The sequence below is a fragment of the Thermobia domestica genome, chromosome 14 (assembly GCF_964235325.1).
Source record: "Thermobia domestica chromosome 14, izTheDome1.hap1.1, whole genome shotgun sequence".
Taxonomy (NCBI): domain Eukaryota; kingdom Metazoa; phylum Arthropoda; class Insecta; order Zygentoma; family Lepismatidae; genus Thermobia; species Thermobia domestica.
The window spans coordinates 18,150,186-18,174,612 of NC_137467.1; the positions used below are offsets into that span (position 1 = coordinate 18,150,186).

The 24,427-nt window shown below is 37.7% G+C and overlaps 1 protein-coding gene across 1 annotated transcript in view; it reads left to right on the top strand.

Annotated features, from left to right (window-relative positions):
- larp (La related protein) overlaps positions 1-24,427 on the top strand; it is a 223,222-nt gene that overhangs the window by 163,381 nt on the left and 35,414 nt on the right. The window contains exons 9-13 of the mRNA XM_081737755.1: positions 4,967-5,160; positions 8,621-8,781; positions 16,974-17,190; positions 20,126-20,326; positions 23,855-24,081. Of these exons, the coding sequence (XP_081593881.1) occupies positions 4,967-5,160; positions 8,621-8,781; positions 16,974-17,190; positions 20,126-20,326; positions 23,855-24,081 (1,000 nt within the window). The remainder of the gene's footprint in view (positions 1-4,966; positions 5,161-8,620; positions 8,782-16,973; positions 17,191-20,125; positions 20,327-23,854; positions 24,082-24,427) is intronic.

The following is a 24,427-nucleotide window of genomic DNA, read 5'->3' on the forward strand; positions in this document are numbered from 1 at the left end:
GTTGTTACTGTATACGATTGTTGAAATGATTGTTGCTATTTGTAAGGAAAAACTGAAAAACACTACAAAAATAATTACGCAAAATAATTCGATCTGATTGGGAAAATTATATAAAAAGTATTGAAATTTGTAATTAGATTGAATTGGGTTCGGTAGAGTGGATTATAATTTCAATGTGGCAGCGTCGTAGATTAACTTGGAACCATTAGCACTGCTGTAGGAATCCATCAAGCAGTTACATCGTTAGGCTAATAGATGGTGCTAGTGTCAACGCCTAACGAATTTAACTGCCATCTGGAAGGAATCGATGTAGCTGTTTGATGGATTGGCGTATCTGTCTTTGGTTCTTCATCTGCGACATTGCCACATAATGCAATTTGCGTCTATACACGAGGACCCGAAAGGTATACAATTATATATATATATATATATATATATATATATATATATATATATATATATATATATATATATATATATATATATATATTTCGCTTTATTTTGACTTGTAGAATAGTGCTCTATAGTCCGTAGGCGTCATTTTTTTTAGAACACCCGATATAATAATCTCGAACCCTTGTTAGTCGAAACCGGTGGCGTACTTTTGTAATCCACCTGTGTTAAAGGCAAGATGCTGTGGTTGGTAATGGCCAGCATTGTAAGGATTGATCGTAAACTTGATCTGCGCAGGCGGCAACTTCACCGGATTTAAAACCCGGTCGTGATGCAAAGTATTGCACAAGAGCGTCTCAAACTCGAAACACATGTTACCAGAAATTTAAGTGTTAGAATCTGATGTTTGTAGTCGTGTATAGGGACAAATAGTATACTTTGTAATTGTAATAGTGTATTGTGCTAAGTAATAACTGTGTTATAAATTGCGTTCTTTTAGATGGTATCTAGAACACATTTTATATTCTGTAAAGTTGAAACAATCTTCACTTTCATTATTAGGTTTGAAACAATCCATGTACTGCTTGTACACTCATGTCCAAAATTATTGCCGCGTGTCTATAAATATGTTGTTGTAGGTATATAATTTGATAACGGATTCGCACGGTATTTCTTATAATGTTAGTATGTGTATAATCGGCACAGACATGTATGTGGCAAATTTCATGTCAAAAGAGCAGTAAATAAGAACAATAAAACGAAAATAAAACTTTATTGCCCATTTAGTAACATTTTGTTTTACTCATTCTAATTTTCGTATTTATAATTCTTTTCCTATGAAATTTACCACAAATATACATTTCCCTACTATACACATAGTATCAGTATTAAAAGTACCTGCAAAATCATTATCAAATTATATTCTTACAAGAAGACAGTTATAGATATGCGACAATCATATTGGACACGAGTGTGCATGATCAGTTCCTGCTGTGATGAAAATATTCTTTCCCCGACTGAATGCTACTTGAGGAAAGTTAATGTACTGAGCGGGAATTATTACATATGTTACAGTGTATAAAAAGTACATAGTAAGCCCTTGAGCTGAAACACTTCCATCAGTTACAGAGAAGACATATTAAAGAACAGAAAATGCTTCGAAGCGTCCGTATGGATGTATTCAAAGTAGGAATAAGTAATTACATGATACTGTAGAGTTTAACACAATTAGAATAATCTGTGTTTCAAGTATTTTATATAAATTCACATTAACGTCCTGGTGGGTCGATGCCTTTTGTTTTTTCGATATATCAAGTTTATGTTGGACACATTTTAATCCTATGTGCAGTATCTAATAGATAAGTTTGTGTTGCCGTGAATTTATGGTAATAGAAATGCTTTGCGGTGTGTTTATGTAGGAAATCGTCTTGCATTAATATATAAAATATGAACATAGAAACCTTCTCTATAACTCGGAGGGTTTGATTATATTGCTGTTGTTTGTGTAACACTTGTTTATTGTTGAGTAAGTATACAACTCTTTCCACGTGAACTTTCGCTATGTGTAGATATTTTTTTTTTTCAATCCAATGAATATCGAAAGATGTTTGATCAACTTTACTGGTTAATTATTTAGTTACGTATAATCCATATCAAACCATCCAGTGATGGTTGCTTACAAAATTTATTTTTTAAATTTTTGTACACCAAGTTACACTATGTTTAGAGGCTAGAAAACAAGCATGCATTCATTTTTAGATGTTAGTTTTTCATTCGAGCGCCATAGGCTTATGAGCAGTTTACAAAGGTTCGCGGTAAACGGTACAGTTGCGTTATTTTTTTAGATGTTGATTTCAAACTAAAATTATTTGAAAGCAAATTAAATGTTCAGCATTTAATGTCCACTTCACATTTAAGTTTACTGGAGTACAATACTAGAATAAAGAAAATAGAAGATTGTATTTTTGCGAAAAACAGTTTTAAAACTAACAAACGCACAAGCATCTAAATGGTACCATAAGTTATTGCATCCAAAACGATCGTGTCTGCTTCGAGACATGGAGAGCTGATACGATTGAGTGAGAACTTCTTGTCTTTGCTCGTGTAACTGTTCCTCGAATTCTTTCATAGTAAATAGAATTCGCATTGTGTTTTCGTGAGCTGTAGAAAATGTATTTAAAAGAATGATTGTCAGTTTTTTAAATGGCCCCAAGAATTGTTTTTACAGTGCATAATTTGAAAAAGAAGGGCAAGGGAGAGATTCGCATCAGAGGAACAAAAGAAAAAACTTAAATTTCCGAAACTATATAAATAGAGGATTTAGAACTTACTTAGTTTGTGTGGTTCATCCGAGAATGTTGTAAAATAAAGGATCTGCCTATACAACAAAATCGTGAAGCCATACGTCAATGTTTCTCCACCCTACTCTTCCCGCTCCGCCCAATAAGATCGTAATATTTTGAGCTAACATTCATGGCGGAAATGAGAGTAGACGTGCCGATGCTCGTTTTTTGTTTGCTTCATTGAGTTAAATAGGATGAAGATACTTATGAGCAGATCCTCTATTTCATAACATCCTTGGATTCATCTGTGCTGAAGCAAGAAAGACCTCTCTAAACCAACGAAGGAACTAACCACGTAACAGGAAGACTGGGGATGATCCTTTGCATAACATAGCAAAATTACAATAGATTTCATTAAATAATGATTACAAAATTTGTAACTCTGCTATAATAAATTTAAGACAGGCTAATACAGCAACATAATTCAAACTATAATAGATGATGGTGATAGCAGGATGAAATAGACAAGTTTTTAGCAGAACCAGTGGAATAAATTAAAAGACAGTAAATTTAGTTCATATTTATATTTCTAGCACGAACAGTAAATATTCTAAATTTTACTGAAATCACATTTTTAACATTATGAATGTCGCTGTCAATTCATTTGGGATAACGCTAGGTGGAGAAAGGACGACTCTCAATTTAACAATGCAGTGCTATACAGCATGAGCCATCTAAAAATATCACCTGAAATACCGAAGAAACGAAAAACACTGGCGGTATACAATTTGCAGTAAACAGCAATATCAAATGGAGCTCGTCAAACGGAGGTATGGTATGGTAGGAAAACTATCGACAAATCGGGCATCAGGAGCGAAGTGAATTTTTGTAATGGAACGATAATAATAATAAAAAAAAAAAAAAAAAAAAAAAAAAGCACACGCCGGAGAAATACACGCCGTTTGTCTGGTGCTCCTACTGTAAACTACATAGTTTATTCTGGTTGGAAATGCTGTACTGGAACATTCTCTTGTGTGAAATCTTTTGACTGTGTACACTCATGTCCAAAATTATTCTCGCATGTCTATAAATATGTTCATGTAGGAATATAATTTGATAACGACTCACCCAGTGTTTCTTATAATGTTAGTATGTGTATAATCGGCAAAGACATGTATGTGGAAAATTTCATGTCAAAAGAGCAGTAAATAAGAATAATAAAATGAAGATAGAACTTTCATGTCCATTTAGCAATATTTTGTTTTACTCATTCTAATTTTCGTATTTATAATTCTTTTCCTATGGAATTTACTACAAATATATATTTCTCGATTATACACATAGTGTCAGTATTAAAAGTACCCTGCAAAATCATTCTCAAATTATATTCTTACAAGAAGACAGTTATAGATATGCGACAATCATTTTGGACATGAGTGTACATTTTAGTCAGTACGCATGCATTTGTTCTCTAGTGTTCCACAAGACAAAAGAAATACTGTGTGTTTGACATATGCATCGTTTAACTGGTAAAAACCGTTCTTGTTCTGCTCTGATTAGACTTGAAAGACCAGAAAAAAAAAGAAAGAAAAGACACGTAGATAGGGACAAAACCTCTTTCCAAAACGAAAAACAAGTGGAATTGTTAAAAACATGAATATTGAAGATATAAGATTGAAAGTATGTATAGTGCTTTCAAAACTAGAAACAAATTGACATTTGGAGAAGTACGTGGTATGCTGTTGCCACTTCGTGCACATTCCAGTGAGTCATCAGCTGGAACTGTCCTGTGAGTCTTAACGAAAGGGAAAACTTCTAAATATTGGTTTGTTTGGATGGATGAAAGGATATGTTTGTCGTCCAATTTGTGTGTGTCAGTAGCGGGGGGGGGGGTATATGTGTGCTTTTTTTTTTCTTTTCAAATCACTTCCACGGACAGAGAAACGAAAGACGCTTCTTTCCTTCTGTTAACGCGTGTTTACTATTTAGCGGCAACATTGGAATGTTGAGGTCTGTTGCCAAGGAAACTCTCCACCCACTGTTACTAAAATGACTTTATGATTCGGCCCTCGCTGAGTGACCGCAATAACAATGTGACGTAGATTCCCTTCTTCAAAACAAATCTGCACATGTTTTTGAGCTGCCAATTTGTTTCTAGTTTAATAGTTGACTTCCTTATTGAGATTATTCTGTGTTTTATCATCGAGATTAAATTATTTAATACACACCTTTTTGAGAATGCTGTTTGAATAATGTCTAATACGAACATTTCTGTGTTGTTGCTATTTCAGGTTCCGAAGTGGAGAAGACGTTAAACCGACTGTCAGTGCCTGCACAGAAGCCTTCACATTCACACGAGACTCAAAAGTCATCAGAAAGGCATAAAAACCCACCTCTTGCCAGACAAGTGCCATCTCCTATACCAATGCCAAGGGTATTCCAAACTAACGGGAATATCAGCAGTGAAGACGACTCATGGAAAGAGGTAACTTGTTTAATATTAGCAGGCTAATCCACAAATTAACAATTTTAATTAGTTGTTGTGGTTGGACTATAACTGGAAGATTTTAATGTAAGCCACTTGAAGATGAGTCCTGTCAATAAACCCAAAAAGCACTAACACCTTTGAGACTGGCAAAGTATGATGTGCACTGGCAAGCAAATTACAACCTTATAAATTAAATCTGTCTGAGGATGATAACACATACGCCATCTTTTAGCCATTTTCTGATTGTTCACACTTAAGATCTATATGCTAGAAGAAGTTGACATTGGCTTAATTAAAAATGAAATTTAGTGAACAAAATTCCAGTCACCTGTTGGGACTTAAGTTATATTGCAAACATACTATCGGTGTAGTTATGCTTGCCGATAACACGGTGAAAAATCTTAACTAGTGTTTTATTTTCATTTGTTATATACAGTGGCAGCTTTGAGGTGTGATTAGAACAGCAGTGTATTTATGTAAATAAACTACGCCGCTGACGATGGCAAGGGTTTCCATTGAAAATTTCCCCACGTCCCATGATCATGCTTTTTAGGCTAAAGGAGACGCATGATTAATGAAAGTAAACGATTGTGAAATTAAAATTTTTGTGCTCTCCCGCGGGGAATCTAACCCACGACCACGTGCACCAAAGGAGCATACCTATCCACTTTATCAGCGAGGAGGGCTTGGCTTAATTAAAAATTCACTATTCAGCAGTATATATTTCGTTTTCACCAGTAAGCTGAAAGTATTGTAGTTTGCTTGCCTGTATAGTTCGCGGCTTAGAAAATATTAGAAGTCCAAATTACTAACAAACTCTTGCCGCTATGCTCTTATGCATTCAGAAACACGTGTCTCGATCGACTATCTCTTTCTGGTGTTCAATCGAACTCCACCTTCCTTGTCTAAGGCAGTCCGTATGACGCAATATATTCGTTGCATTTAGACGGACCTTCTGTTTCTATTTCTAACTTGAACTAACTCCTTACTACTGTAGATACCTGCAGAAGAACAGTTTAGTGATTAGTTTAGTGATTTCAGTGTTCTTGAAGTATTTTATTTCGAGGATTATCAGGTATTTTATTCATACGTTATATTCATCTCTTGTGTGTTTCACAAAAGTTTAAAAGTGTATGTTCTTTCAATGATGAAACTATTTCTTTCCCCGACTGAAGTTTGCTGTGAGGAAGAAATTAGCTGAGAAAGAACAATTTTCAACTCTTAATGAGATCAATAAAATCGGCAAAGTTTAAATAAAGGATTCAAGTATTTACTTGGAAAAAAAAGAGGGGAAAAAATACTAATTCAGTTTCAGTACACTGATTCCAGAATGTGCTTCAGAGTTTGGCGGTTGAAAATTCACCAGAGCTTTCTTGTTAACCAGTAAAATGTCATGAATCAAATACTTAACACAGATAGTTACGTTCTTTATAAAGTTATTAAGGTCTCAGGTATTGCCATGTAGCAATTAAAGCTTTAAGTTAACATCTTAAGATTATGCCCTTTAGGCTGTGGTAGAGCGTTCACCTGTGGCGCATGGGGTCTTTGGTTGAATTCCAGCTCGCGCCAAGTGGACTTTGTGGTGGATAAATACCGTGTGCGTAGGTTTTCTCGGCTTTTTCCCGTTTCCTCCCACTTCTACCATTTGATTCATTTCTCATCATCACCGTCTCCTTTAGCCTACCCGGCATAACCATGGGATGTATATCTTACAGATTTCATTTAATTTTCTTGTGTTGCCTAAAGGCTTGTAAAGTCAGTGAAACGATTGTTGGGACAGAATATTAAAACACGACGTTGAGAAACCTAAAAAGTATTCCTAGTTGCTTACTTAACATTGTAATCGCCGTGAAATCTCAATAATATTATTACTATTATTAATAATAATATAGTTTTGAAATCTCGAAGTAGTATTTAAGTTGTCTAGGCATTTTCATTATTTGCTGGATGCCGAAAGTGTCACTTTTCCATTGTCCATATAAAAACCTGCTATATGTGTGTTTATATTCCTATATTCATTTAATTATGTTCAGTAAGTTAAATTGCGGAGATTGTTTATTAGTATTGTTACTCGTACATTATGCAGAAGAAAATCATCTTAAATAGAGAAATCATCTTAATCATCATTCTCTTAATAAATAGAGAATCATCTTAAATTTAGGAATGCATTTTTCTCACCTTCGACAGCGATTTACATAAATACACACTGTTGTTTTAATCACGTCTCAATTCTTCCATTACATGATGAAAATACTTTTGAGCTATGGTTAAGCTTACCTTTGATATTTTTATGCATAAAACAACAATTAAAATGCGTAAACCATACTATAGTTAGTTCTCAACAAATATAATAGCTTCAAATACACCAATGTTTCCGTTCCAGTCACCTGTTGGGACTTAAGTTGTATTGCAAACATATTATCGGTGTAGTTATGCTTGCCGATAACATGCTGAAAAGTCTCAGATAGTTTATTTTCATTTGTTATATACAATGGTAGCCTTGAGGTGTGATTAGAACAGCAGTGTATTTATGTAAATAAACTAAGCCGCTGACGATGGCAAGGGTTTCCATTGAAAATTTCCGCATTCATAAATATTTATACGCATTCCTCACTTTGAGTTACTTCTAATTAAGCATGAGACTTGTCACCCTCACCGTGAGTTCTCGTGGAACTACTCTCAAAATACGAGGGCAAGTCAAAAATTATTCGCAATTTTGACATAACTCTGTTTACATTGTTCCTACTGACTTCTGTCCTGATGTATTTTATTGTTATGCTGTTGTAGTCATGCTATGAAAGTTTTGATCCTAATTCCTCCCATTTATTTTCCTTTTGTTTCATTTAGATCATGGCCGCTCCATTAGAAGTTTACAACAAAGAGCAACAACGAGCACTGATCCGGCTTTTGTAGTCGGAAGGTGTGTTAGGAGCCGCAGTACATCAAAGACTTTCGGCACAATAGTCACTCGTCTATCTCTAACAGAAGCATGTCACGTGCACGCTCAATGTCGTAATCATATATGGCCGTAGATGTTCGTCCGGCTCCCTTCGCGTGCGTAACACTTGTGCGATCATTTTTGAATTTTTCAATCCATTCGTAGACACTCCGTTGCGACAAGACACTGTTCCTGTATTGTGCCGAAAGTCTTTGATATACTGCGGCCCCTGATATACACCTCCCGACCACAAAAACCGGATCACTGTTCGTTGTTCCTTTTTGGTGCAAACTTCTAAGGGAGCGACATGGTTTATCTAAAACAAAAGGAAGACAAAATGGAGGACTTAGGATCAAACTTTCATAACATGACCACAACAGCATAACAATAAAATACAAGAGGACAGAGGTCAGAATTGTGTCAAAATTGCAGATAATTTTTGACTTACCCTCGGATATATAAATAAACCTCCAGTGAATCTAAGATCTAATATGTATCTTTGTATGATGTGTGTCCCAGGTGAAGCGGCGAGTGAAACCTCCACCAAAGGAGAAATCGGAGGAACGTCGAGACGATGAGAGGAAGGAGAAAGACGCTTTTGAAGATCGTGAAGAGCTGGACTTCCAATTTGACGAAGAGTTGAATGTTCCAACCGGTAGACACAATACCTTCACTGACTGGTAAGTACATGCAGCAGTGGAATGCAAGTTTCTCTGTTAATTCAGTCACACACTCTCCATTCACCACAGACCAAAGCCAATATGTTCTTTTTCCTTTCTTCGTACTGTAAGACTTTTTCATTTGGTAAATAGGCACTCGCCTTGTACCCAGAAGTTAATCTGTTTTGTTAATGATTTCGATTTCGGCTGTCTTTGGAGCCTTTTCCAGTAACAGTTTCTGTAGTTGCCCTTTTCATTCTTAAACATATTTATCTTAAAAGAAGATTTCTTGAATATTTGAAGATGTAAGATGGTTGTTAAAGTTCCTGAGCATGTTAGTATAATGTGAATAGTGCGTGTGGTAGCACAAGTTTTAGGTCAGGAGTGATACTTTTGGCACTTTTGAGCAGAGCTTGTGCTAGAAAAACTGGAGAGGTTTTCGCTGACACCACAAAGCCTTAAAGGCTAATGAGTGGCGTTTGATAGTAGGCCTCTCTACAAACAAGTATAATTAGCCAATTGTCATCATATAGCACAGGTTACATAATAGTTACATGATATATATTTAAATCTTCAGTACATTGTACATGTCTCTTGTAAATGTTTTTTCTAAAGGAATTATGAGTCTTTCGTTGCCGAGACTGCAAAAAGGTTCAGAAAGGGTAATGTAATTTTCAATAAACAAATGAATTGTATGATAAAAAAAGCGTTTATTCTGCTTCAAGATCTGTATTTAACTCTACATAAAATATCAGCAAATTAGGTACGTAGCTTTTTTTTTTTTTTTTTTTTTCTCCTCTATTTCTTGCTAGCATATTCATCAAAATTTATTGTGGGTGCAAATAGATTTTCTCTTTTTAATACTCATCTCCTGCCCTGCGCTAGTATGTCAGAATTAATGGCAACTAGGAGGTGATACGGCGACCACGCATCAGACCGTTAAACGAGCATCAACCTGGCGGACCATAGCTCTTTATGACCTGTAACGAAACGAAGTTTAGTTTGGAGGGGACGCGTTGGCTCAGTGGTAGAACGTTCACCTCCGGTGCTTGGGGTCCCTGGTTCGATCCCAGCTCGCGCCGTGTGGACTTTGTGGTGGACAAACACTATGCTTGTGTGTGTGTGTGTGTGTGTGTGTTTTTTTTTTTTTTTCGGGGTTCTCCCGTTCCCTCCCACTTTCTTCATTCCACCATTTCATTCCTCATAATCACCGTCTCCTTTAGCACTTCCTTTTGCGTGTTACAAGGTCTGTATGATAAGTAATGAGACTCGCCGCGCCGCGGCGCGCGTGTCGCTGGAGCGGGTTTGTCGGTGATGGAGGATGTAGGGGGGGGTCCGAGCAAAGCAACGCACCGCGCGTCAGTTGGCTCCGAGCCTTAGTGGAGCGCGGACAAGCCTTGGACAAAGCCCTTGTGAACATTCTTGTCACGGCGGAAAATCAACAAACATGGAGGGTTCCATCGAACAGCGTTATGCGATCAAATTTTGCGTTCGCCTGGGGAAAACGGCTACTCAGACGCTTTCTCTCATCACGGAGGCCTACAAAGAGGAAGCCCTATCCAAAGCCCAGGTGTTTCGTTGGCACAGTGCGTTCCGGAACGGCCGGGAAAGCGTTGAGGACCTGGAGAGGGCTGGACGCCCGACAACAGTGACTACGGACGAAACTGTGGCAAAAGTGAGGGATCTCCTGAACTCAGACCGTCGATTATCGTTGTGATTGATTGCTGATGAACTCGATATGAACCACACAACAGTGCACAAGATTGTGACGGAACAATTGGGAATGAGAAAAATCTGTGCGAAACTGGTGCCGCGAGTGTTGACTGACGAACAAAAGCAACGACGTGTTGATTGTTGTCAGGAACTGTTGAACCTCATGAACAGTGACCCTAACTTTGAAGATGACGTCATAACAGGTGACGAGTCGTGGGTGTTCCAGTACGACCCTGAAACGAAACGTCAAAGCGCGGAGTGGCACACTCCTGCGTCCCCGCGCCCCAAGAAGGCCAGAATGTCGAAGTCAAAGGTGAAAACAATGTTGATTGTTTTTTTTGACAATGTGGGGGTGGTCCACAAGGAGTTTGTACCCCAAGGACAAGCCGTCAACGCCGCCTTCTACAAACAAGTCCTTGAGAGACTGCACAGGAGCGTCAAGCGGAAAAGACCGGCGATCGCTAGCCGGTGGAAGTTGCATCACGACAATGCCCCTGCCCACACCGCCTTCTTAGTGACCTCCTTTTTGACCCGGATTGGGGTGGAAGTCCTTCCACAACCACCCTACAGCCCAGATGTGAGCCCGGCCGACTTCTTCCTCTTCCCGAAGCTGAAGCCACGCTTGAAAGGAACCCGTTTTGCAGACGTCACAGCCATCCAAGCAGCCGTGACCACATTTCTAAAGGACATGCCGGCTGCTGACTTCCAGGGGGCGTTTGCAGCGTGGAAACATCGATTGCAGAAGTGCATCGACGCAAGAGGAGAGTACTTCGAAAGCTTTTAAGTCCCTGTACAGATCAGATCAATAAAACAATGTTTCCAGACCTGGTCTCATTACTTATCATACAAACCCTGTACTTAATTTCATCAATATTTCAATATCGTGTAACTAAAGAAAACTGACAAGAATGCTCCTCTGGCCGGCCATATGGTGCACCCTACAGCCGGTGACGTGTGGTCATTGTATTGCTTTCCAGTGCCAAACTTCGACCTTCCCAAACCAAAATAAGTAATGGTAATTAATGCCACATAATACTTCGTGCACATAAAATACAGCTTTAGCTAATATATTAGATATTGCACTGTATTTCAAAGAAATATAGTTAACTTGTTTCCTTTTTAAACTTTATAATATCTTTCTTGCATGGAATATATCCATTCTTGTGATTGTCACAGTCTATATTAGTTTCGGAAAGTTGACATGTGATTTCTCGGATTTTCTGTTGAAGTAAGTCTTTAGAGAACCTCCATAGTTCCTCAGGGAGCACCAGGGTTCGGAAAATACTGGTCGCCAAATCCCAGTGGCGACTGACAATGAAGCCTAGCTAGTTTAAGGCTGAAACGTGTGGGTTTATGTATCAAATTGGATTTGTATTATTATGACGCCTTGGTTTTCAGAACTAACGCAAAGATCGGAAGATTTTTTTTTTTTCCTCGAGTACCTCGGAGAATGATGGCCCAGTAATAGAACTGCTTATCCTAATGCAAAGTACATAATTCAATTCCAGGGATTCCGGATATTGCATAATAATGAACACTACTTTTTTAATTATTTATTTATTTATTAAATTTCAACCGTTATTCTTGAGGCAATCCTTTCATTCACTACAGTTACCAACAATCTCAATTACAGTAGGACCCCGGTAACTTGAAGCTTAAAGGAATAGAATTCGAGTCACCAAAGTTGCTACAAGAAAAATTCAAGATATCGAGTTTCCGCACTCCTCATTAAAAGTGACTATATAACCTGTATAACTCGAAGTTTTATTCATTCAACCTCTGAAACTCGAATTTGAGGAAGTTCCTTAAATTAAATAAGATGACTAGTAAAAACAGGGCGTCTATCGGTCACGGAAAAGTCACGAAATTAGAAAACGGTCATGAAAGTCAAGAAATTTAGCTTTTGGGTACATTTTTTAAAATATGTACAAATATAAGTACAGACTGGAAAATTTCGTTCTATAAAACGTCAAAATTCACCATCAAAAGGGTCTGTGGTCAGCTTTAGACGTTACCAAACGGAAGCAAAGTACGCTTCTATCACATGGATGGGAATTCGGCCTAATTCGCTCTTGAGACTGTTAAGAAATTTTATGGTTGGTAATGAAAAGGTCACAGTCACGAAATTTCATTTTGGATGTTTAATAGACACCCTGAAAAATGAAGTACTGTACATATATTGTTTTGGAGAAGAGGTTTTCGTGTCTACAGTGCTGGAAATTGGTATAAAGGCAGAGGGACATTTGAAAATAGCAGGAGGCAAGAATGCCGAGGATGGATCTAAGTGATATATTTACAAAGTAATATTGTATACTGTACAAAATCAAAGGCATATCGCTTGCTAATACGTCACTGGCACACGTAATTTACACAAAAAGAGAAATGAGATGATTGTCGGGTGGAAATTGGTATAAAGGCACCCATGGTTACTTGTCGATTGGCACCCTCAACACGTTCAGCACTACCCCTGATACGCCTTTAAGAAACAGCTGACACAGTGCGATAAGAGAAACGCGGGTGTGAACGTCTGTGAGCTGTTGTGTGGGCCATGCCTCGTGGAAAATTGTTGTCGAGTGAGGAACAAGCATGTGTCTGTGCGTACAAGGACATGGGCCTGTCAAATCGGCAAATTGCAAAACGGTTAAATATTTCAAGTTGTGTAGTTGATAATTACGTTCGGTTGGGTGCACAATATGGAAAACACGGGAAGTATGGTAGAACGAGAAAACTCTCGGAGTCCAGGAAACTATTAATTGTGCGCAAGGCAAGGGCCAGAAATATGTCATTTTCCCAAATTGTTGCTGATTGCAAGTTACCTGTCACATCCAGAAGAGTGCGTCAAATTTTGAATCAAGGTCCACATCTTACATTCAAGAAACGGAAGTGTAAACCACCCTTAAGTGCGACGCACAAGCAGGCGCGACTCCAGTTTGCGCAAACACATATGTCGTGGACATCCAAATGGAATCACGTTGTGTTTAGTGATGAGCAGAAGTTCAATTTAAATGGTCCGGATGGTTTTCAATACTATTGGCATGACCTTAGGGAAAAAGAGCAAGTGCAAAGGAGCAGAAATTTTGGTGGAGGAAGTGTTATGATTTGGGCAGCGTTTTGTGTTAAAGGTACAACAAATATTGCATGGCTCAACACCAAGATGAATTCATCGACATACACAGAGATGTTAGAAATAGAATTGCTGCGGATGTATGAGGAGTTGGACGATCAAAACCTGATTTTCCAGCAGGACAACGCTGCTATCCACAGGGAAGCAGCAACTCTACAGTGGTTTCAAGACAAAGACATTAAGGTCATGGAGTGGCCAGCGAGAAACCCTGATCTTAATCCGATAGAAAACCTATGGGGCATCCTTGCGCGCAATGTTTATCGCAATGGACGGCAATTTGGGTCCATTGCTGAGTTGAAAAGCGCGATACGAGAAGAGTGGTCAGCGATTCCACAGCAACAACTAACAGATCTCATAAAAACAATGCCGAAGCACATATTCCAACTCATTTAGAAGAAGGGAGGTACACTGAAGTACTGAACACTCATTTTCCATTCTGCACTTTAAATTATACTTTCATTTTTGTCAAAGACACTGGGTGCCTTTATACTAATTTCCACCCGAAAATCGTCTAATTTATAATTTTGTGTATACTACACGTGCCAGTGACGTATTAGCAAACGATATGCCTTTGATTTTGTACAGTATACAATGTTACTTTGTAAATAGATCATTTTTTTCCATCTTTGGCATTCTTGCCTTCTTCTATTTTCAAATGTCTCTCTGCCTTTATACCAATTTCCAGCACTGTAGACATGAGTAAAACACACAGTACACATGAGCAACAATGACAGTTACGTAACTAGCAATCTCCAAAAACAGCACTTCTTCCACCTGATTCTGTTGGACTTTCAAGTTGTCAATACTGTCAATAACGGACAATTTCTTTGTCAACTTCATCCTGTGTTCATCTACCTAGTTTGTGATTACAAGTATTGTGACTTATGGGTATTCTTGGAGTCTTATCAGGTCATCCATCAGTCACCTATATTTATCACCAATGTCTCTTATCGTGCGGTACATAACCAAGAGTTTTTAAAGATTCATGGACCCTCGTGGGTAACGCACTCGCTTTCTGTGTGCGTGCTTCTGTAGATTTAAATTACTAAGAATCCAGTGCCTCAGTCAGTTGTAGTTCAGATCCTAACCGAATTTAAGAAAATGAGAAAAGAGATCAGAACAAGTCCTATTCATAAAAATTTGACTGTAGATTAACTTTTCTAAGGGTAAAGATGAACAAACAGTAAAATTTTTTAGTGCTTTTATGTATAATTTTAAAGAAAACTAGGTACGAAACTGCAATCTATGCAGCAAAATTGAAAGACGGAACCCAAGTAAGTCACGTTTATAATACCAGACAGCAAAATGAAAAAAGACAATGTTTTACAAAACTAACATTAGTACGGGAAGGCCCAAGCCATATGGGAGTACAAATTTACAATAAGCTACCCAGAGAAATAAAAAATGAAGAAAATATAAATGTTTTTAAAAAGGAACTCAAGAGATTCCTGGTGGATAAAGTATATTACAGTGTAGCAGATTATCTTGGCAATAATGTGTATTAAATAGTGTAACATTTTTTTTTTTTTTTTTTTTTTTTAAGTTTATTTGAAACAAGAAAGAGGACTGTCTGAACCCTCCAAATACCAAATGTATCTTGGTTTCAAATGGGGTAAATAAATAAATACAATACAATACAATACGATAATTTTAAAATTTTTCATGTATCTAACATATTTTTATTATTACGTAAACTATATTGAAAAAATCATGTAGGTACCGTTGATTCACCATACCACATCCTGCTATGATGAAAAACTTCTTTCCCCGACTGAATATTGATTGAAGAAGAAGTTATCTGAGTAGGAAAGTGGCATATGGCGTAATTTATCGTTTTTGGATGTATACGTTAATATTGTGATATTTTACTTGAAATATGTGCACTAGCTACCAAAAAGTCACCGGTCAGGCCACAACTTTCAAATTATGACGTAACCTAATATTGGGTAGGGCCTCCTTTGGCCTGGATCACAGCATGTATACTCCGAGGAAGGCTTTCCACCAGTTGCTGATTGATACCAGGTGGGATGGTAGCCCACTCCTGCAAGGCGATTCCAAGTGCGCAGGTGAATTTGGACGAGTTGGTCTGAACCTTAAATACCGCTCCAATTCATCCCACAGATGTTTAAGGGGGTTCAAATCAGGCGATTGAGCATCAGGCTCCAGGAGTCGTTGCACACTGTTCTCGTCATACCACGACATAACATTGGCAGCTTTGTGGCAAGGGGCATTATCATCCTGATAGTAACATGGGACGATTCCAAAGAATTCCCATAATGTGGGGAGCATTGAATTGTCCAAAATATTCAGATATTTTGCACTCGTCATATTACGAGGCACAACAACAAGCGGGAGGCCGAACCAACAAAATGCATCCCACACCATTACACCACCACCAAATTTCACTGTTGGCACAATGCAGTCTAGTAAGAAGCGTTCTCCGGGTTGTCGCCACACCCACGTACGAAGGGTTGATCGGTACTAATGCAGGAAAGCAAAGGAAAATAAATGAAGAGAAAAACTTAACTGTTGTTTTGTATAAGAGTTGTATATTGCCTTAACGTGTTTCATTTATATCCAAGGGCTGTCCAGAAAGTTAAAGACGTTTTGAAATAAAAAAAAAAGTAACAGAATGAACAAACCAAGTTCTATATACATTTGAAAGGTTCACTCTTAAGCTGTTTTACACATAATCACCTTGCAAATTAAGGCACTTATTATACCGTGGCACAAGTTTTTCAATACCATCGCGGTAGAAATCTACTGCTTGCGATTTCAACCACTAGCCTATACACCAGCATGTAGTTCGGCGTCAGTATCAAAGCGTTGTGTAGCGAGTCATGTCTTCATTGGTGGTAGTCGCTCAGTGGGTGATCGAACACCTCCCATCCGAAACCATCCAAGAGCTCTCTGGTACACTTAGCCGTCTGTAGACGTGCGTTGTCGTTAAAAAAAAAAAGTTCGTACATTTCACACAGTTGGCGATGGATTCCAATTGGCTTATGGTATTTTGTCAACAAAAACCGAACCACAGAACCCGTTTAACAAGAGGCGGCATTTTCTATTGCAGCGCACATTGTAATACGTCACAGAAAGCACAGTAAGAGTGTCACAGTCCTCACGGTACTGCGGATGCGTACTGAGTGTGGCAACGTTTTGATACCAAGACCGCGACTCTAACCCCGCTCACTGTCTCGATAGACCAAACCGTCTGATACTTCTTGAACAGCCCTCGTATTTATATAAAATACATTATAAAACATTGTCTTTAGCTTTTATGTATTAGAAGTACTGAGTATCAGTAATGGTTTATCAGTAAGACTTCAGTAATAAATAACAATCTGTTATTGAAACAATTTATTGTTTTGTGTTTCAGGTCAGAGGACGATTCAGACTATGAATTGAGTGACCATGAGGTTAACAAGATCCTGATCGTTACGCAGACCTCCCAGTCGTCCCGGTATCCGAAACATGAAGGCTACGACAGAACTGGCGATTGGACAACAAGGGTGAAAATTACTCAGGATTTAGCTCAGGTTATAAATGATGGCCTTTACTATTACGAAGAAGATTTATGGAGTGAACAAGATTGGGTACGTTAATTAGCTTCATACTAGCTATTAAATTAAAATTTTAATTTTGGACAGGGTGTCCGAAAGGCCCTACACCGTAGGTAAAATCAGAGTATTGTTCAATATGCTCTCCGTTGAGTTCCACACATGCTTTTAAGCAGAGCTGTAGCTAGGGAGGGGCAAGCGTGGCGGTCGCCTCGGGCTCTGATACAAGGGGGCGCCGAACGAGCAAGAACAAAGGAAGAGGTTGGAAATGAATAAACAACAGTCGCCCCAAAAACATATTGGCGCCTTGTTAAATCACTATTGTTGTCGGTTTGCAAAGAAATAAAAAAAGTTTCTTGTTCGTTCCGCGCGCAAGTCAAATGTTTCAGTAAAGAGTCACAAGTTTTTACTTATTACTTTAAAAGACTATTACATGTGATCTGTTTATGACGATGTGATATACAAAGTACCGAGTAGTCACTTATAGTCTTGCAGGAACGTTTTCAAATTCAGAAACGGTCAAAGTGTGAAATATGTGTTCGGCATTTTGATAGTGATGAGTTTGTTTAGAGAATCACGCCTTTCTATCCAATCGAATTAATCACGACGGTGAGAATGAATGCTTTGAGGAGTTCTCGAAGAAGGTTCCTTTGAATTTCTGTTACATTTCTCAAAATATTTTTACGGTAAAAGAATCGAAATTAAAATGCTATTTGTGTGGTCGCGTACTGAACAAAATTACAGAAGTTTACAATTATTACTGAAAATTAATGTTGTCACCCATTTTGAACATTTTGAAAGCACATAGTTTCTAATGTATTAAAATTTCATTTCTTATCAGTGGTATGAAACAGTGTAAATAGTTGTAAATGTCCATAACTGTTCTCCAAATGGATATGTATACAACCAAAGGTACTTTTGTCAAACAAAAAATCCAAAATAAGCCTCTTGAAAACAGCTCTTGTTTCTAAAAGGAAACATAATTATCGCTTTCGCTGTTGCAATGGTCTGTCCAAGCAAGTAGATAAAAATTCAGCGTAGCATAATAACAAAAGCTGCTTTTCTTATATGAAAAAAAAGAAGCTTGGTAATGTGAGTGATGGGGGAGCCGAATTGTACGTCGCTCTGGGCGTCGAAGTCTCAAACTGTGGCTCTGTTTTGAATTGTTTTGAAGTAAAATTGAAAGTTGTTGATCACTTGAGCGACGTAATGTGGATTACTTGGTTCGCATATGATCTTGATTCTTTTGAATTTCTCCCCAGCTTCACGGTGTTTTTTGGTTGGTCGAATTCGAGTTTTGACGTCCCTTTTAGCACCGAAGCTATACGAGGCATGGAACTAAGTTCAAGGTGGAGTCCGAATCACCGCAATGCATACAAATTTTTCAGAACTCTCCCACTAGGAATCGAATCCGGGACCTCGTGCATCAAAACGCACGTGCTAGCTACTAGACAAATGGGGAGAGTGTTCTTCGAGATGGCATCGATTGAACTCTGTTAATATTCCCATACAACAGTATTATTTTCACACATTCGCCCTGAGACAGCATTATTCACTACAACAAATGGGACTTTCCGGATACCCTGTAGTAACTCCTTTATTCTTTATGTACAGTAAAGCCCTGTTTATCCCAGTGGTGGGCACAAAAAAAACTGTTTTTCGATTTCCGATTTCTAGAAAAACCGAAACCGGTTTTGAAAATGTTCAGAAAAAAGTTTTTGCCGAAACCGGTTTTGTTCAAAACCGGTTCCGGTTTTCTCAAAATCCGGTTTCAGTTTTTTTTTTTAATTGGTTCTATTTTTGACCAGAATAGTGCTTCCTTGTTCTCCGGAAACTGATTTCCTTTTCACAGAAAGTTTTATGTGTTTTCCAAAAGTTTTCACAGAAACTAGTTTCTTTGAAAACCGAAACCGATTACGGTGAAAAACCGAACCTGCTTTTGGTGAAAACTGAAATCGGGTTTGGTGAAAAACCAAACTGGTTTTGAAGAAAATCAAAATGTTGGTTTTTCGGATTTCGGTTTTCTAGAAACCGGTTTTCGGTTTTTATAAAAATCTGTTTTGCCCATCCCTGGTTTATCCGCGAGTGCCGCGATTTTTGAACCCTGCTGCACTCGCGCTCAATTAATTCTCATTAGTCGCTGCGACTGACACTCCGTGTACAAGTAAGTACTGTATGATCTAAAAGATAAATATAATTGCTTTGTAAAAATCAATATTTCCTACAATAGTGCAGGTTTTGAAGTGTAACTCGATTCTGATAAGCAGAGGTCGATTGCTGGTATGAAAAACGGGAATTGCGAAAAGTTATTTTACGTGTAGTAAATTCCATTCATTTTTCACTGCGGAGAGAGAGTCCGCGGGCGATCACTGGAAAGTTAATTACGAACCAAAAAAAATTCAAGCCAACATCCGGAGAAAATACAATAGGCCCTACAGTGCGAAGGTCAAAAATTACTGACAGGTTTATAGTAGTTTTTTTAAAGTAATTTAGACGTAGAGCAAAGGTACTTTAAAAGATTTATTATTTTCTTGCACAATAAAACGTAGTTTTTATACTATGCTGATATATATATATATATATATATATATATATATAGTATTTCGTGTTCCCGCCCCATTTTTACTTTTATGCTAAGCTGAAATATATATATTTTCGTATTTCCACCTCATTTTTACTTTTTTTTTTTCGCCGGACTATCCGCTGTTCCTTGTCACCCAATTCCACGAATAACCAGGGTTTACTGTATTTAGTTCACATAATTTGGAAGTTTACCGTAGTTCCCCATTGTGAAACAAAACTCATTTGTTTATTATTATATTTTTCATTGTAAGGAGACCTCAGACAGTTCAGAAAAACTTTGCAAAACTATTTTAGGCATTTAACCGTATGTGTACTGTATTGAAGTAGCGCAGATTGAATTGTCTTATATTTGAAAAACCATATGTACAGTAATCTATTTCGTTTTCAGGTTCAGCCGCAAGGAAGCTACAAAACTGTGAATGTTGTTACTCAGGAACTTTTTGAGAAAATGGCGCCTCCTGCTCCTCGAGTAACAAATCCTGAAGTTCCTCCAGCACCTCCAAGTCACGCCCAAACAGTGCCATCCGCAGAGAATGAGAATGAGAATGAAAATGAAAATGAGACTGTCACACGATCTACGCCTGCAGAGGTACGCAACTGTGTGATTATGCTATGATTAACATGATTTAGGGGCGTATGCAAGAGGTATCGTAGGCATAGCAATAACACACTCTTAATTAGAGGGATCTAGATATCGATAATTCTTACACCAATATTCATGAACGTTGTGTGTATGGTGAAATTAAGAGAATTGGGTTCGTGTCTGTAGAAATGTTCCAAGTACCTTATCATGACTACGCATTGATAAATATGAAATAAGTACATACCATTTTATATTGTAGAGTTACAGATGATCTTATAATACAAGTCCTGTAGATGATACAATTCAGTATTCGTAACTATAACTAATGTTCAGGTCGGTTCCAAAGTTGGATACAGAGTCGTCCTCTTACTCTGTATCAGCGGCGTTGCATAAGGGAACGCCGGTACGCCCAGCATCCCCTGTTAATAAGAAAAAGTACGTATTTCATTATATAATATAAATTGTTTGCTTGTAATTTTACAACTATTTCCACTGTAGTCATCTGGATGCAGTCTCACGCCTTGCTTTGATAAGCAGAACCTACCTACACATGCGCGTCACTCAGATGCACATTTTCTGTCTTTCCTCTTGTCGTATGCTATGTTCCTTGGGCTTCCTACTGCAAGCATCAAGGGATGCACATGCCCAACTACTTGCTTCTTACTCCTCCTCATTCATTTCAACCCTACATTTGCTTTAGATATAAGCTGGCGTATTCGCAAGTATTACCAACTTCATCTATTTTCAATTAAGCTATAGTTTCTGTACAGAACGTACGAGCGCTAACGTCAAGGAAATAGAACAAAACAGAAATGATTAGTTTAACGCCTTTTTGAAGCATGTCGCTTATGTAAATGATAGTATAAAAATAGTTATGCTTTAATCGTAATTAAATGCATCGTAATTCTAATAGTAATTAAAACCAAACTATTAATCTTCATCATAAATACATAGTATGGCCAGTGGCATAGCCAGAAACTCTTTGAGGGGGCCCACACACACAAGCATAAATATAAAACATTCTGTTGAATCACGGTCACCGATCTGGTAGGCCGAGAGAGCCAGCACCACCCGCCCCTTGCAAATATTGCTTGGACCCTTCAGTATCTGGATATCTGACAACGAAATAAACACACAGAAACAGGCCCAGAGTTGTTTTAAGTGTATTCTATTTGCATCTTCAAATGATACATACACTCAGGCCCGGCGTCTGAAGTCCGGACCCAAGATAACAAATTTCGACAAAGCAATGTTCATACAACAGTGGGGTCGAGTTTTCTCGTCACAACGGTGGTGGCAAGAAGGAGCTGAGACAATTGCTTATTGGCTTCTAAGTAATCCACGCATTTGCTTCTGTAGACCCCACTAGGCCCGTAATTAAGGAGCCCTGGCCACCCTAATTTTTTTATAAGCCTATATTTTCCCTTGGAATAGCTATGTATTGCTATGCAGTAGTATGGTATCGCACAAGTGACTAACTTTGTCATCCCCACTTCGGAATACCACACTACGCTACTGCTTACTATAGTGTAACGTTGCAATGCCACGATTTACGAAATCCAAGTCGTTTTGTTCTTCAAGTAATGCTGAAGTTACGTATTTACTGTACTTATGGTGAAAATAGTAGGTACGTGTACCTATAGGAATATACTTCTATCAGCATGTTTGTCAATGCATGAACTTACACGATGACGTTATGTAAGGTAATAGACTTCGGTACGTGGAAAACAAATTTAGAGACATAATTACAAAGTAGTTTTTATAGAAAAGGATTCTTCAGTTCATCATAAACGAGTTTTTAAATATCCAGAGTTCTCTTTCACTGTTCTTTGCAAGATATTTTGAAGAGTAAAGGACTGAAAGTACAATCACGCACAAAAGGTTAATAAACGAGTTCAACGTAGTTCGTGACAACTACTTTATTAGGACGAAAGTGAAATTTATATTGTAATGTTAGTACGTCAGTGCGTTACTCCACACAACCATTGAACGGGTGCGAATTTTTGAATTCTGTTTTCTGCAATACATAGCTGGAACGATTTATCTAGGTCGGGTTCCTTAATGGAGTCAATCTGTTAATATCTTGATTGAAACGAAGGTAGTAGAAATTACACAACTTGCCGTTAGATGGCAGCTGCTGACATCTACCGGACGAAATTCAAACTTCTAGTGCCTTATTCTTGTTACCGTCTACCAGAGTTTTTATTTTTCTTATACGAGCATACGTGCAACGCAAATCTTACTCATGTGAGAGCTATAGTGAATGTTGATTATAAAAAGTTTGCTAGTTTTAATTTTGGTTTAGCTGTACAAAGTAGACACAACATTGCATTAGCAAATGGAATTTTACTTAATTGATCATTAGATACAAGAAAAAAAATCTGTGGTCAGTGTAGTTTATCTTTGACGTAAATTTTTAGCAAATTTTGACCATACAGCTTGAATTCCTCGTGTAATACTAGGTGTACCAGATTTTACACATGAGATGCGCGAAATTGTTTCTTGAACCGTCTATGAAAATTTTCAGTTATTAATAGCAAATCGTGTTAAATTTCTTGTCTTCACTTATTATTCTTCAAATAAAACTAAATAATCAGCATTTAACGGGGAAAATATTCAAATATAAGACATACCAATCAATAGGTTTCACTCAGTTGAACAAAACGATATGCATGAGTGTATTAACCCGTGCGTAGTTTTCGAGAAAGTAGAGAGCTAATTTGTTTGTAAGTTTAAAAATTGACGCCGTACCAGAACCACGCCAGTTATTGGGGAGAAGCTGATACTCAAAATATACTCATATTAAGTTCTTCATTGTAATACTAGCGAGACGACAGTACATAGTATATGATTAATGATGCAATGCCCCGATTTACGTGTTGTACCATTGTTTTATGTATTTCCATTGTTAACGCAATATCTCTGATTTTTTTTTCTTGTTAATATTTCTTCTTTTAATGAATTGGATTCCCAGGATGGCGGACCCTGTTTTAATCTTAAAGGCAAATTATACTATTGTCAGCAAAACTCTTTGTTTCTCTTCTAACTCACTCTTAACTCTATGGCCTATGGAGTCTGGAGGTTCAATGCCGCGTTCTCAGAAGCTCTCCATTGAGTTCTGACCTTAGTTAACTGGACCCAGTTTCTACTTTGTATTCCTGTTTCTGCGAGGTCCATCTTAATATTGTCCTCCATCTGCGCCGACGTCTTTCCAATGGTCTTTTTCCGATTACACTTCCAGTTAACACTTTAAAAGCGTTCTTACTGTCTTCCATTCTGGCTACATGATCTGCCCACCTATACCTCCTAGATTTGATGATCCTAACAATGTTTGGTAAACGGTGTAAATTCAAATATTTTCAGTGTACGCTCTTCCCTCAGAATAAGCGACGTTATTTCGTAACCATACAATACAACAGGCATCATTATCGTTTTATATATTTTAAGCTTCAAATTCCTCGACAGAAATGTCGACGATAAAATTCTCTGTACAATTTTTTAAATAACCGAAATTTGTTTTTTTATATTCCCTAGGTTCCTGCAAGCTCTAGCCATGAACGCAATACATCTCGTTCCACTAGAACCCGAAGAGATCATCGTCGAGCGCCAAGATTCTATGCCGTCGTCAAAGAGGAGGCTCCACCAGATAAGAGAACGCCACGCAAACGGAAAACCCGACACAGCAGTAACCCACCTATTGAACATCATGTTGGATGGATTATGGATGTTAGGGAACACAGGCCTCGAACGGCTTCAGTCAGGTAGTTAATCTTTCTTCAAATAATAATAATAAAAGTTAAGTACTTACTTAATCATAAAAAAATAGCAATCTGAACGGAAACATTTCAGCGACAAATTTTTATCGTCTTCAGATTAGCTCTTTAAAATTTAAATTGCTAAAAAAGTACATGTTCGTTGTTAAATTTATTTGGAAACAACACCTTTATTCAAATCTACAAACACTTACTATGTAGAAATAATTAGTACTGATTATTAATATATATATTTTTAAGTTAATTGGCTCTACATCCCGTGCTGTTTTCTCATTACCAGAACTCAAGTCAAAAAATGCCGACAAGTTCTATATCTTTGCACAACGAACCATCC